Source organism: Pistacia vera, unplaced genomic scaffold, assembly GCF_008641045.1.
Source record: "Pistacia vera cultivar Batoury unplaced genomic scaffold, PisVer_v2 Contig22, whole genome shotgun sequence".
Lineage (NCBI taxonomy): Eukaryota > Viridiplantae > Streptophyta > Magnoliopsida > Sapindales > Anacardiaceae > Pistacia > Pistacia vera.
In genome coordinates, this window is record NW_022196024.1 from 638947 (window position 1) to 654922 (window position 15976).

General features: G+C 32.2%; 1 protein-coding gene and 1 pseudogene across 1 annotated transcript; one reads left to right on the forward strand and one right to left on the reverse strand.

Moving 5' to 3' along the window:
• Positions 1–2834: 2834 nt before the first annotated feature.
• LOC116130358 (uncharacterized mitochondrial protein AtMg00810-like) lies at positions 2835–3269 on the reverse strand. The gene has a single exon (XM_031416107.1). It carries the CDS (start codon positions 3267–3269, stop codon positions 2835–2837), a length of 435 nt encoding a protein of 144 aa, XP_031271967.1.
• Positions 3270–8799: 5530 nt separating this feature from the next.
• On the forward strand, positions 8800–13872 carry LOC116130360 (annotated as a pseudogene).
• The last annotated feature ends 2104 nt before the right edge of the window (positions 13873–15976 follow it).

Consider the following 15976-nt stretch of genomic DNA (forward strand, 5'->3'; position numbering starts at 1 on the left):
TTTTATAATTAAATGTAGGCCAAAACCCACCTTATGAGAAGGATGGGAGTTAGATAGAAGCCACTTTCTCATAGGGGTATTTTCAATTTAATGCAATTTTTGTGGTCAATTCCAACGCCCACACTTTTATATTTCTCGATATGTTAACTTCTCAAATTTATAGCACCCACTACCAAATTTAATGCTCACCCAATAACAATTTACGAATTTATTTTGAGTTATTTTAGTCTTAATTAGATAAAAGAAAAATCTTATTGATGATTCCCAAAAACAAATATTTTTGTCGATTGGTGAACGTTCGGTAAGTCGTTAAAACTCACACCATTATAAGTTGATGAATGTTTATCTAACTGCTTTCTTTCTGTTTATATTAATATCTAAAGTAGGAGAACTTTTGTTATTTCATAAATTTTAGGAGGATCTTTACTGTTGTTAACCTTTTTATTTTATTTTTATTTTTAATAAGACGAGATTAATAGAATATCTTATCAAATTAGTTGGCACATAAATTGATATCTAAATTGATTTGACAATATTCTATTATTTAATATAAGGAGATTTGTAAAATGTCTTGTTAAATTAGTTATTAAAATTACAAATAATTTATACTAATACTTGGCTAAATGAAGCCCTACTTCATACTCTACGAAAGCAAATATCAACCAACTATTTATTATTTGATGTGAAATGTCTTTAATCTAAGAACAGTTGTTTAATATATGGTCTCACAATATTGCATTATTATGAAATTAATAAAATAACATAAGTTCCGGATGGTTCCTCCAACTTGGAATATTGAATATCCATTATTTATTTCAAATAATAATAATAAAGAAGTTGGAAATTAATAATTAATAAAAAATTAAACTTAGTTAATTGAAACTAATTTTTATTAAACTTTTATAATGTATGTTTAGAGTTTTTGGTAAGTTCTTTTTAGTTTAAAATATATCATTTCAAGGTTAAATTCAAAAGATTTGGTCTCGCGACAAGTGTTAGAGGCATAATCTAGTTGTGCATAGTCGTTGAAGGTTGGATTTGGCTTCGGTGGCGCTTCTAGACACTGAATTTGGCCTTCAATCTAGATCTGATAAGGGTTCAACGGCGAGGTAAAATGGGATAGAAAATTAAAAATAAAAAACTCAAGATTTTCCTTAAATAATTAGAAGGTCAAAATTCCCTTCTTAAAAAAATTGAAATATCAATTACAATCCTCTACCAATCAACTTTATGGGTGAAAACTAACAGAATGGGAATTATGTTCCTATTTTCTGAACTAGCAAGTGCTCGCATTGCGATTATTAAAACTATCCTTATCTTTATATATATATATACATATACAATAGTTCTCTAATCATGACGATATGATATAAATTTTTTTTTTTTTTTAAGACTATACTTAAACATTATTGGATTCATCTCGTTAGATTGAATTAATATTTGAAAAATAAATCTAATTATATATAAACATGATCTTGTAAAAATTAATATAAAGATGTCTTAACCTGAGAATATTGTATATCTAGATATGAAAATTCTGAAAGATGGATCAGGATAGTGGTTGTATAATCAAAATCATTAATTGATTTTGTATTTTGTTAAATTAGGAAATTAATCTCTCAAGTCTAAACCCTAGATAAATTCCTATCCTATAGCCTCTAAAAGCAAATATCAACCACTTATTTATGATTTGATGTGAAATACCTTTAATTATAAACAGTTGTTCAACAAATGGTCTCACGATATTAATTGTTATAAATTCATTATCCTAGTACTAAGAAGTCAATAAAAATTGAGCCACATAAAATAACATTAATTTCATATGGTTCATCCAGCTTGCAATATTGAATTTCCATAATTTATTTCATAAAAAAATAATAATATAATAAAATTAATAACTCAATTAAACTTACTTAATTTAAATTAATATTTTTATAATTTCAAGGTTAATTTTAAGCAATTGATGGCTAAGATAGATTTAATAAGTCAAATAAAAATTAAATTATTTAACCATTTAAAGTAATGATAAAATTAAATGTATATGGAAGAGTTGAGATCTAAGAATATTAAAGAAAAGTAACGAAAAACAGAGAAGAAAAAAAAAGAAGGGAGTTTCTGTAGATTTTGGTAAAGTGATTTCTGTATTTTCATTAGCCTGACGAAGACGCGCGCAAGACTTTTATAACACTAGTCAAAACGTTTACATGGAGTTTGTTACAATTCTAAAACAATCCACTATGTTTTGGTACAGTTGTAAGTTAACCCAGTTCTCTCAATATCTTCCCTTAAACACAACCTCTCAATATCTTCCCGTAAACACAGCCTAACTCAGCTTCTCAATATCTTCCTTTAACTAGCATTTGGCTGGAATTATAAGACTAACATACTAGACTATTGAAGACAAAAGGCAAGTGGCTCCAATTCTATTCTCAGCAACCATAACAAATGCATATCAAAACATTATGGTAAAGCAAGTTCTATTTTGTATCTCCTATTTTCTGAACGCATGGGACTGCAGGCAATTTAGACACCACATTCAATTTGGCTCTCAACAAACCAAATCTGTTTCCAGCCAGGGCCTTGGTTAGAATATCAGCTTTTTGATATTTTAAGGCAATATAATGAACAACTAACTGTTTCCTAGCAACCAACTCTCGCACGTAGTATACATCGATTTCAATGTGTTTGGTTCGTGCATGAAAGATTGGGTTAGAAGAGAGTGCACCAGAACTCATGTTATCACACCAAATAACAGGAACACCCTTGATTTCAAGGCCAAGTTCTTTAAACAAATGCCGAATCCAAGGAATTTCAGTGGCTGTTTGACTTAAAGCTCAATATTCAGCTTCAGTAAAAGAGAGAGATACAACCTTCTGTTTACGTGAGCTCCATTGAATTAAATTTCCGCCAAGAAAAATAGCATAGCCACTGGTTGACTGCCGATCATTAACATCACTCACCCAATCGGCATCCGCATAAGCTTCTAAATTGAAACTGGAGCTCTTGTGAAACATAAGTCTGTAGGAGAGAGTCCCTTTAATATACCTCATAATTCGTTTACAAGCAGTCCAATGTGCCTTTGATGGATTTTGGAGAAATTGGCGTAATTTGTTCACCGTAAATGCCAAGTTTGGTCTAGATAGAGTGAGATACTGTAGACTACCAATAATGCTCTGGTATAGCGAAGGATTATCAAACAATTCACCTCCCTCTTTGACTAGTTTAGAATCAGTAGCCATTAGGGTAACACATGGTTTAGACTCTTCCATTTGAGCCTTGACTAATAGATCTAGGGCATACTTAGATTGAGTTCATAGCAAACCAGAACTATTCCTTTGAACTTCAAAACCAAGAAAGTAGTGCACTTCTCCCAAAGCCTTCACTCAAATTGGTTGTTTAAATCTTGAATAACCTGGTCTACAAGTTGACATTATTACCGGTGACCAAAATGTCATCTACATAGACAAATAAGAACATAACTTGAGAATCTTTGTTATAGAAAAACAAACTCACATCAGATGTGGAGTTCTCGAAACCCTATGTTACTAAATCATCTTTTAACTTATCAAACCAGGCCCTAGGGGCATGTTTAAGGCTATACAAGGCTTTCCTAAGTTTGCAAACCTGCTGTGTGTGAGGAAAGTCAGAAAAACCTGTAGGAGGCAGCATGTAAACTATTTCGGACAAATCAACATTCAGAAATGTGTTGTTAACATCGAGCTGTTGAATACTCCAATTGTGGTAGACTGCTAAGGAGAAAATAATCCTGATCATTGTAGCCTTAACTACCAGAGAAAACGTATCAAAATAATCCAAGCCAAGGGTCTGTTGAAACCCCTTGACAACTAATCTAGCCTTGTATTTTTGTAAGGATCCATCAGCATTAAGTTTGGTTTTGAATACCCATTTTCTGCCAATAACATGCATACCTTCTTCATAAGGCACCAAGTCCCAAGTATTGTTTTGTAGGAGAGCATTATATTCAGCTTCCACGGCTTGTTTCCATTCTGGAATGTCCAAGGCTTTTTTGGCAGTTGCAGGTTCTTTGAGAATGTGATGTTGAGAGAGAAAAACTGTTGCTGAGGCTTTGGTTTTGGATCGTGTAGCCATAGGATGGGTATTAGTAGATATGGCAGCTGGTGCAGAGATAGGAAGCACAACTTCTAATTGAATGCCCGAAGTGGAAGTTGCTAGTTGAGAAGGTAACATGGTAGCATTTGTTGCGGGAGAAACATCTAAATGTGAAGACGGAGAACCTATAAAAGGTGCTAGATTCGGAGAGATATCAGATGAGGGCAACAAGGATGATTCAATTCTCCTACTAGCACAATATGGTGAAGCGGACGAGGTAGGCAGGTTTGAAGTGGGCTGCTTGAAGTGAAAATTTTGATAGGCAGTGGAGCTGTGCAAAGATGGTTTAGGGTGGGCCAGATCAATCATTGTCTTAGAATCTACATGAGCTGATGAGGTAGGCATGAGCTGGGCAGAGATGATAATGAGTGTACCAGATCAGTTATTATCTTAGAACTTGCATGATTGTTATCATTAGTAAAATCATGTGACGGGTCCAATGTAGAGGATATGCCATCTTGAAGACCTGTATGAGAAGACAAAACAATATTAGTAAAGAGAGGTTCACCTTGCTGATTTCCAAATCTAAACTTGAAAGGAAAATCCGTTTCATTAAAGTGAACTTGTTTAGTAATATATATTTGACCACCAGATGACAGGCATTTATAGCCTTTATGATCCAAACTATACCCCAAAAATACACATTTTTTCGGTATGGAAAGACAATTTATGTTTGTGATAGGGTCGAAGATAAGGGTAACAGTTGCAACCGAAGACCTTAAGGGCAACATAAGAAGGTTCTATGTGATACAAAAGCTAAAAGGGAGGAGCACCATCAAGAACCCATGAGGGTAGTCTGTTAAGTAGATAAGTTGCCATAGCAAATGCAGTCCACCAAAATTTCAGAGGCATAAATGCATGGGCTAAGAGAGACAACCCAAACTCAGCAATGGAATGATGTTTCCTTTCAACATGTCCATTTTGCTGATGAAGATAAGGACAAAGGTGTCAAAATTGAATGCCATGACTTTGCAAATACTTAGATAAGGGCCGAAATTCACCACCCCAGTCAGATTGTAAACACTTAAGATTAGTGCCCAATTGTTTCTCCACAAAAACATGAAACTGAGTAAAGATATTATAAGTTTTATATTTCAATTTCAACGGATAAATCCAGGTATACCAGCTGTAATCATTAACAAAAATCACATAATATCTAAACCCTTCACTAGAATAAACAGGGGCTAGTCCCCAGAGATCAGAATGAACAATTTCCAATGAAGCTTTGGCTCTTGAATTAGAACTTGGAAAACTACACTACTGGAGTTTACCAAATTTACAAGCTTCACAAAAGAAACCTTTATTAATTGTCTCTGTAGACATTTTTACATTCAATTTATTCAAAACAGAAGAAAGTGTCTTAGCACTTGGATGGCCTAACCGAGTATGCCAGAGTAAACAATTGTTCACTGATTCATTATTACATGAAAAAGACTAAGAAACGTTAGTATTAAAAGCTTGAGATTTAATGATAAATTGCTTTGAACTGCAGAAACTTTAGTTTTTATTGCTGGAACACAACTCTCAGGTGGAAAAGCCAACTGATACAATCCATCTTTTACCACACCTTGGAGCAACACATCCTTGCTACTTTTGTCCTTTACCAAACAGTGATCAGCATGAAATTCAACAATTACGTTATTATCTTTAGTAATTTGAGAAATACTCAGTACATTCTTGGCTATCCTAGGTACACACAATATGTTCTTGAGGTGCACAAGCCGATTAGAGTTATAAGAAGGCAACAATAACATACTTGTGTGTGTGATGGGCAAAGAATCACCATTGCCAACCTAAACTTGAGAACCTCCAGGATAGGTAGAATTCATCATCATATTGGATGTGTTAGCTGTCATGTGGTTAGAGGCTCCTGAATCCATGTACCAAGTCTCGTCAACAACTATCTTAGGAGTAGCAATGGTCTGATCAATACAACTTGAAGATACACCAGCATTGAAGCTATCCCTGGTACACATTGTGAGACACTAGATAATTGTTGACTCAATGATGGATTTACAAACACAGACTGATCATGATAACCAGTAACCGATGTGTTCCCAAAATTAGGATGTGAGCTGTTTGCAAACAAGGTTTGAACTGATTCATTTGTTCTTGGGAAAGTTGGCGAAGAAGAGTCAGCAGAGGTAAAGGCTACAGGTGCTTGTTGGTGTTGCTTTGAAGGATGAAGAGGTGCTGGAGAGGGTCCTTGATAGTCTTGATACTCATGATCAAAGCGGTGATAGCACTGCAGTGTAGAGTGGCCTTGTTTGCCACAGATTTGGCATACCAATTTTGGTAGAAAATACCCTCGGTCTCTTCCTCTACTTCTATTGACAAAAGGAGCACCACCATTGTAGCCTTTTGGAGTAGGATTGTTGTAGCCTTGTGGAACAAGATTATATGGTAGTTTGAATGAATCAGCCCTAGGATTTCCAGAGTAATCTATAGTCTAGCAACGTATTGAGGAGAGCTTATAGGTCCACTACCATTACTCTGAATCTATTGAATTAGAATACCAGGATTATGATAACTGCTAGCAGTGGGAGATATGCCACCAGAAGGATATTGTAGAGTCGTTCCAGAGGGATTAAGTGAACTCTAGAAGAATTATTTGTGATATTCTGTCTAGATGCTATTAGAGCAAATGACAGTTGCTCAAGAAAATTCATTAAGGAGCTTTGTTGTCTTTCCATGCGCATTTCGTGTTTGTGAAGAAGAAATTGCGCTTCTTGAAGAGTGGTCTGACTACAATTGGATTGTAGGTTTGCTACAACTGCATCGTACTCAGGTCCAAGATCATCGAGTATGTACAACAACAATTCCTCATCATCTATGTTAACCCCACTTGCAATTAACTCATCCCCTAACTCTTTCATTGGTAATACACACTCATTTACACTTTGGGAGTCTTTCTTTGTGGTTTGCAGCAAGTTCCTCAGATATAACGTTCTTGCCTTAGAGAATGATTGGAAATGTAGTTCTAAGGTATTCCATATTTCGTACACACTGTGACACTTTGCAACATGCCTGAACATTTACTCAGAAATTAGCGAGAACAACCAACTGACTAGGAATTGATCAGTCCTCTTCCAATCGGACTATTTAGGGTTTGGCTTTTTCACCAAATCATCACTTCCTTCCATGTTTTCCACTTTAAACATCGGAGGGCATAAATTCTCACCTGTCACAAAACCATCTAAACCATGCGAAGCTAAAGCAGGTAGGATCTGAGACTTCCAGTAATTGTAATTCCTTTCTATTAACTTCATAGTAAGTGAGGGGAGAGAAATTTGAGTTGCTTGGTTTAGTGTGTTGGCATGACCAAGCTGTTCCACATCTGTTTTAATCTTGTAGTTAGAACTTTTAGGATTCAGATTTGCCATGGACGCTTGTCTTAGAGCTCTAATACAAAGTTGAGATCTAAGAACATTCAAGAAAAGTAACGAAAAACAGAGAAGAAAAAAAAAAGAAGGGAGTTTTTGTAGATTTTGGTAAAGTGATTTTTGTATTTTCATTAGCTTGAAGAAGACGCGCGCAAGACTTTTATAACACTAGTCAAAACGCCGTCGTTTACATAGAGTTTGTTACAATTCTAAAATAACCCACTATATTTGGTACAGTTGCAAGTTAACCCAGTTCTCTCAATATCTTCCCTTAAACACAACCTCTCAATATCTTCCCTTAAACATAGCCTAACTCAGCCTCTCAATAGGAAGAAGATGCATTTGAACCACCCTTGGGTGACAGGGTGGGGCGATTGAAACTCTTAGGTGTATTACTTAAGAGGTCATGAGTTTGATTCCTCTCGATTGTTAATAGGAGTGACCACTGAAATGTTTACTCGGTCATTAACTTCAAGGCCTCAAGGGATTAGTCGAGGTGCGTACAAGCTGCTCAAACACTCCAAATGCCACAAAAAAAAAAAAAAAAAAAGATGCATTTGTCAATTCATTAATTATAAGTTGACGATGATAAACACACTAGGGTCCCATTGAACCCACATCGTTAATTACTGTGGTCAAGCTGATAATTACATTATAATTATTAATTTATTGGTGAGAAGAGTAATTGCATGAGAAGCTTTAACAAGTCTTATAGCAACTAAAAAGGGAAAAAAAAAGGATCTATTTTCGTCCCTATGGTTTTGCTGTACTAACAATTAAGGATATTTGTTTCAAACACTAGTATTTTTGGGTTATTTGATTTACCGAATTGTTAGTTTAAATTATATTGTGTTGATGTATGCCGGATCCAGACATATTATAGGTGGGTTCCCAGAGATATTGTTCGCTTTAAGCCTTGAGGCCCGTACAATTTTATCCTGAAAAGGGACCTCTGGGTGGTAAGAGTATCCTTGTGCTATATAAAACCCTCGTCTCGTAACCAATGTGGGACTTTTGGCACCAACAAATTATGAAAATACTAAAAAATGCACAACACAAACAATATTAAGTCAATCAAGGTTCAAATGACAATTGACTAATGATTTTTTGAGTCAAAGGATAAGAACACTAGTATCTGAAAGGAATATCCTTGACTTTAATAAACTGAAACCACAGGGATGAAAACAGAATTCGCTCCACAACATTGTTTGTGTGTATATATATATATGAAAAAGCTGAAGCACCCTGGAGAAGCAGTTAACAAACTAATATAATCAAAGGCAAAATGGAGAGAGATGTTGAAGATGTGAGAGAATATTTTTGCAGTGGCATAACAAAAGAAGCAGCATGGAGAAAAGCTCAACTTCAAAACTTGCTCACTCTTCTTCGTGAGGAGAAGAAGATCTATAAATCCTTAAAAAGATATTTGGAAAGCACCATGTTGAAGCCTTTAGATGAGGCAAGTTCACTTCATTCTTCTTCTCTTTCTTCTTATTTCTTCGTTTTTTCGTTTTTTTTCCTTTTATAAGAGGTTTTGGGATCGAATCCTGCTCGTATCTGTTTCGAAACGTTAACTAGTTTAATTTTTGTGTTTCTATTATTATATTACTGTTAAAAGATCTTTACATATATTATATATATTCCTTTGCAGATAGGGACATTAATAAAATCCATTATTTATGCACTGCAAAATCTTGAAGGGATTCAAGCAAAAGGTAATATATATTAATTCTTGTTTATGGTTTGATTAACCACTAATTTTGTTATGTTTGATTGATAGGCTAAACTACCAAAAGTTGCAGTTCTCTCATCAGCAGATGGTTCCTGACCTCTAGGCCTTGTCCTCATCATTTCATCCTGGAATTTCCCCTTTGGTGAGTTCGGGAGGCTCTCTTGATTTGATCAGCTTTTTCTTGAGTTTTAAAAAACCGAACAAAAATTTCTTCACAGTTTTTTTTTGACTGATTACAATTTGTTGTAAAATTGAAGGGCTATCTTTGGAGCCATTGATAGGAGCAATTGCAGCAGGAAACACAGTGGTTTTGAAGCCCTCAGAGCTGTCTCCAGCTTGTTCTTCATTCTTAGCAAATGTGGTGCCGAGGTACGTTGACAATAAACGTATTAAAGTCATTGAGGGTGGCCCTGAAGTTGGTAAAAACTCCTCCAACAAAAGGGGATAAATCTTCTTCACAGGTAGATTGATATTGTTTAGAAAATAATTACGTTACTTCGAGTAATGTTACAGAAGTCAGTCACCATCGAATCATGGTTCTCTAGATCGTGATCCAAAGGCTATCAACCGGACCGTACATTCTTTATTTCTACATGTTAATGGCGATGTCAATAAAATTTTCATAGATTAATTTTTTTTTTTTTTTTTTTTTTTCTGATTTTGAAAATCTGAAACTACTGGTAGGGAGTTCAAAGTCGGAAGGATAGTTAGTCAGCAGCTGGAAGCATCTAACTCCTGTAACTCTTGAGTTGGGTGGAAAATGCCCTGCGTTGTGATTTTCTCAAATCTTCTTGGGACAGAAGGTAATTTTAATTAATTAACTTTTTTACACTAATTTCATTGCCTCTAAGTAAAAAATTCTTATAGTTTTTATCTGCATATTATTAGTAGAGGTGTTTGGTTCTGGGTACCCTGCACTTTTTGAAGGAATCAGAATCAACAATTTCGGTTCCTAGGTACCAAGACCCAGAACCTGTAACAACGGTTATGGTTCTGGGTACCCTGTAAAATTACTGACCCCCCAAAAGTTTTTAAATGGAAAAAAAAACCCTTAAAAACTACAATAACCCCCCCACCTGGCACTGTTAACAAAATAAAATTACAATTATAAATTCATAATTAAAACTCCATTACTTTGTAAGTTAGATTCTCAAAAGTCAAACCAACTTACTTTAAATGTTATAAATATAAATATAAATGTATTCACATTATTTTTTCTACAAAAGTTTTTATTAACCCCCTAATCTTTAATTTTATTTTATATTAGTCTCGGTTCTTGGTTCCTAGTTCCAGTTCCGGTTCCTAACTATAGGAATAGTAATCAGAACCGCACAGTAACGGTTCCAAAAATTTGGAACCGGAACCTACCCATTGACGACTAGTTTTGGGTAGAACCGACACAACCTAGGATCCTCGCCGTTTCGGTTCCAACCGTTCTTTGAACACTCCTAATTATGGATTATATGATATTAAAAAAAAAAAAAAACTTTATAAAACAAAGTATTACGTCATCTTTATATTCATCAAATAATAATAATTATCTTTGCAGTTATTTCGAAAGTTATCGACCCTTTTGATGATTGGATAGAGAGATAAAAAAAAAAAAAAAAAAAGTTTATGCCAGATGTTTATGGTCGAAAGTATGCACGACTTGATATCCTGTCTTACCTAAGACTTTTTCATCTTAGTACCATACTTGTAAATACATATATAACATGATATATCAAGTTTAAATACCATTTTTTTTTTTATCTAACTAACTTCATATTAGTAAAGCAATTATCTTCATTAATTGTTTCTAAATGCTTGTTTGTTTTTAATTTTTTTTTTTACAAGGCGGCTACAAATCGAATTATTGTGTCAAAATTTGGGGCTTGTGCTGGCCAAGCTTGCATAGCAATAGATTATGTCTTGGTGAAGAGCAATTTGCTTCGACTCTGGTATGATTTTTTTTAAACAAATTAAATACTTATTTTTTTTTCATTTCAATACACAAATTTATAGATGGGGACATCTCGAGCTTTTAAGTGCGACTGAAGATCACCGACCAGTCAGAGGCTAACTTAATCTTTAAAAACCATTAACAATCACTGATATTTAATCCACACGTTAAAAACTTCAAAACGTTAAAAAAACCAACGTTTTAGACGAAATTTAATTTTCTTTTTTATAATTTAGGTGGGTTAATGAAGGGCAGCATCAAGAAAAGTTTGGTGAAAATCAACGGAAACAATAGTATTACTCGGATAATTAATAACACATTTTCAGGATTGAAAAATCTTATAAGTGATCCAGCAGTCAAGGATTCTGTTGTCTTTGGTGGCTCTATGGATGAAGACAATCTGTAAGTGATCTATTTTATTTATTTTATTTTTTGTGGGGACTTTATTAATAGATAAAATTTAATTAACCCAGTTAATTTTCTTCATTTGTAATGTATTCACATCAATGCAGGTTCATTGAGCCAACAATCTTGGTGAATCCTCCTCTTGAAGCAACTATATGACTGAAGAAATCTTTGGCCCATTGCTTCCAATTATGTATTGATTAATAACATTATTTAACTTTACAATAGTTTTTAAGACTATATAATATAAAAAAATTTTTTGGATTAAAAACTATAAAAATTTATCTAACTTTACAATAGTTTTTAAGATTATATTTGAAAAATGATAACTGTTTTCAAACATACTTATTTATACTAAACGCAGTTATAAGAATTTTTGTATTTCTTATTTTTAAAAACAAAAAACTGTATTTAAATTATAAATCTAATGGACCGTTATTGGATTGATCGAAATATTGTGTTATTTTTATATGTCATTTTATAGTTAATATTAGTAGCTTATAATTAATTAACAAATTAAGGTTTTATTGTTGCCTTTTAACAGTGAAGAAGATTGAAGAAGTATTGGGTTTATTAATCAAGGCCAAAAGCACTTTCAATTTGCCTTCACCAACGAGAACACTTAAAAGGAGAATGATTTCAGAAACATCATCAGGGAGTTTGGTATTCAATGATGCAATTATCAAGTAAATTATCATTAACTTAACTACTTCTTTTTTCTTTTTCCTTTTTTTTAATTTAATTTCTCTCTTTAGTTAATTACCAAGCCCTATAAGTATTAATAATTTCAAAGTGCTTTTGCAAAAAATGGTTTTAAAAAATGCTTTTCAGAAAACATCCAAATGTTTTCTGGACACATAAAAATTAGACAATTTGAGAGTATTTTGAGTCGTTTCTGAAAAATGATTTCATTTTTTTTTTTTTTTTGATTATGAGAAAAAGGAGAAAAACGACGCATATTCGACACCAAAACATTTTAGAAAATCTTTAATTTAATAAAAAAATATTTTCTAATTGTTATAAAGAAAATAAAAGAACACTTTTAAGTTTTTTCACACTTTTTTTTTTTTTTTTTTTGCCAAGTAAGTAAATTCTATTAAAGAAGAAGGATTTACAAAGGCCTACAAAAAAGCGGCCAACCTAGATAATATATCATTATTCTTGAGTTAATTGATATTATTAATATTATTTTCCGTGCAATTTTAATTTGATTTACAAAACTTAATTTTTTTATACCCAATGTTTTGAAAAAGTATTAAACCCCACTTAATAGGTCAATCTATTATAAAAACTCATAAATTTTATTAAAAATACTAGGGAAAAAAAAAGAATCTAATAAGGGGTATGTAATACCTTTTTTTTTTAAAAAAAAAAGTGGGTGTTAAAAATTAAACGATCCTTGACGAGGGTCTTCAATAACCCTTTATCATGTTCGATAATTTCTTATTCCATTTTCAAATACCGTTTTCAGAAAATAAGTCTAGTTAATCGACATTTATTCAGTTTCCAACTTTTACTTTTTGAATCATTTCTCAAAAACAAATTTTCAAAGGGAGAAAAACCCATATCGAACACCTAATGAACAAATTCTTGTAATTTTTGTTTCAGTATGCGGCTGATAGCCTCCCATTTGGAGGAGTAGGAGAGAGGATGGGGAAATACCATGGAAGTTCTCCTTCGACACATTCAGCCACCACAAGGCAGTGGCAAGAAGAAGCTTTCTCACTGATTTTTGGTTTAGTATCCTCCATGGAACAATTACAGCTTCACCTCTTTAAAGATGTCTACAATTTTGACTACCTCGGCATGCTTCTCTCCATTCTTGGTTTAAAAAAACCGAGATCAATATCAACCGCCGCTTGAACACATTATAGAAATAAAAGAAAAGAAAGCATATCTGCTACGATGAGAAAATTATAGAAGCCAGTCAGAAGATATTAAAAAAAAGGTGGTTTTTTAATGAGGCGACGACTCTCTCTACTCTCTCTCTATTATAGATTCTATAAATAGTTAATCCATGAAGTGTGATGATTAGAGAAATTAATAAAAGAAAAAAAGAAGAGAAGATTATTATATGTATAATTATTTATAAAATTGTAAGAGCTAGAGCTTCTATAAGTTGGGAATAAATTGTAAGTTTTTTTTTTTTTTGCTTTTGTAAAGAATTTAACTAAAGGTTTGTAGTTGTGTGATTTAAATGTTGTTAATGGTTTCATTGATTCAAAATTATCAAATAACTAGACATGAGGCCCGCACGTTGCACGGGTATGTTTATTTAATATTTTTGAAATAGTTTGTAAACAAATTTATTCTAATAGAATAAAGTAATTAGATTAAAAGATGATAATTGTTAAATTATACAAGTTTTAGAATAAATATAACTTTTATATATGTATAGAGTTGTGTTAAGATAAAATTCATAATTGTACATTTATAATTATTAATACCAATTAATATTATGAAAATTAATTATTTAAATTTAAAATTTATATTGAGTTCATTTTCAGGTTTGACATTGACCGGTAAATTTTTTTCTCACAGTATAGGATTCTCTCTAGCCAAGGTTTGAAAACATACTAACTACCATCTTTATACGTTTTTCTTTAAAATTGTTCGATTTTTGGAATGCCTATGTAATGCACTTATATAATTATTATTAATACTCATCCAATGTGTGAAGATGGAAGAATTAAATCAAAACTAACGTGTTATGATGGAGAACAATTTTCAATCAATTAATAAGTAACACCAAAATCAAGATAAAATTGAAAATAGAGAATAATACTTTTATTATAAAAGAAATAAGTACATTGCTTTTTATACTGTGAAGTGGGTTTGGACGATGTAGACTTTCTATTTTTCTTATAGTTGTTTAGTTCCTCTAGTGCATATGCATACTCTCTTTTGTTTATGTTATAAATAATATCTATGGCAGATTCCATGATTTGTAACATCTGGTCAATGAATTCTCTTAATTTGTCTCTTGCAGTATGTAGATCATCCAGATTGGTTTCAACTTTTTTGAAAATCTCCCTCAATTCCGGCATTCCCTGAAAAATGTCTAAACCTATTGCAGAAACAATATACAATCACATTTTATAAATATATGGAAACAGTAACATGAATGTGTAAATATAATTATGAGATGAACTCTTGACATATAAAAAAAAAATTAATGGTTTTTATATTCCGGCAAATATGTATCATCGTTTTGTTTGACATTTTGTAATTTAGAATACAAAAGACGTAGAACATTCAGACCTTCTGGTTGTCTCGGTGGAGAATTATTGTTGTTGAGGTCGTTGCTGGTATTTGTTGCAAATTCTTTTGGTTGTGATGTTTTGTCAGCCATTTTCGAATTAAATTGTGGAGAAGAAATGAACAATTAAAGTGTATAGTATCTGAAGAAAGTTAAATGGGTGATTGGTGTTAGAGCAATATTTATAGGAGAATAGGATACGAAAAGGTGGAATATGAACAGACAACTGGTAATAAATAAACATGTCAATCGAAAATGTGTTAATAATTATTTGGATAAGGTAATACGAAACGTTGGTAGACTATTTGTACAATATTAAAGAAAACCATAATAAATATTTTGTTAAGTATGCAACATATTAGTTAGATAGGTAATGATGGTTTGAAAAGATGTTGAGTTATTACGATAAATAAACACTGTGATTTACTAATAATAAAATCTTATTGATACATTTTTAAAGAATGAACAGTAAATATTTTGTCAAGTATCAAAGTCAGAGATGATATGATGATGCCATAATATATTTATTAATTTTTTAATTGTGGTTTGGCAATATGGTTATGAAACATGCATATAGTTCGACTTCGATCTTGTTTGATCAATAATGCTACAAAAGTTTTTATAAATTTGTAATAGAAATGGTAATTTCTAGTTTTTTTTTTTAATTCAGATTATAATATATTTAAATTGATGTTTGTTGAATATGTTCAATTTTTTAACATTTTTATAAACAGTTTTGCCTACTATTGTTATTAAATATCTATTAAAATTTTAAATATTTTTCATGTTTTATCAGTATTTTAGTTTGTACTTAAAATTTTGTTACTTCAAATTTGAATATATCTTGACTTGTTTTATGTAAATAGAAATAGGAACAAACAGAGGGAATAAATTTGAACTTATCTTTTATGCAAGAATGTTTGAATAATTTTTGGGGTACTATATCACACAATAAAAAAGTTGCTCTGGGAAAATTAACAGACATTTAGTAATAGATAGACACGTTGATTGAAAAAGTGTTGACAACTTATTGCACGATGAGATATGAAACGGTAGCAAAATTGTTTATGGCACATTAAAGGAGAGTGTAATAAATAGTTAACAATGGTTCGACAGGCGAGTTT

Bases quoted from the DNA above. Each gene is read 5' to 3' on its own strand.
- LOC116130358 (XM_031416107.1), bottom strand. From the start codon at position 3,269: ATGGAAGAGTCTAAACCATGTGTTACCCTAATGGCTACTGATTCTAAA.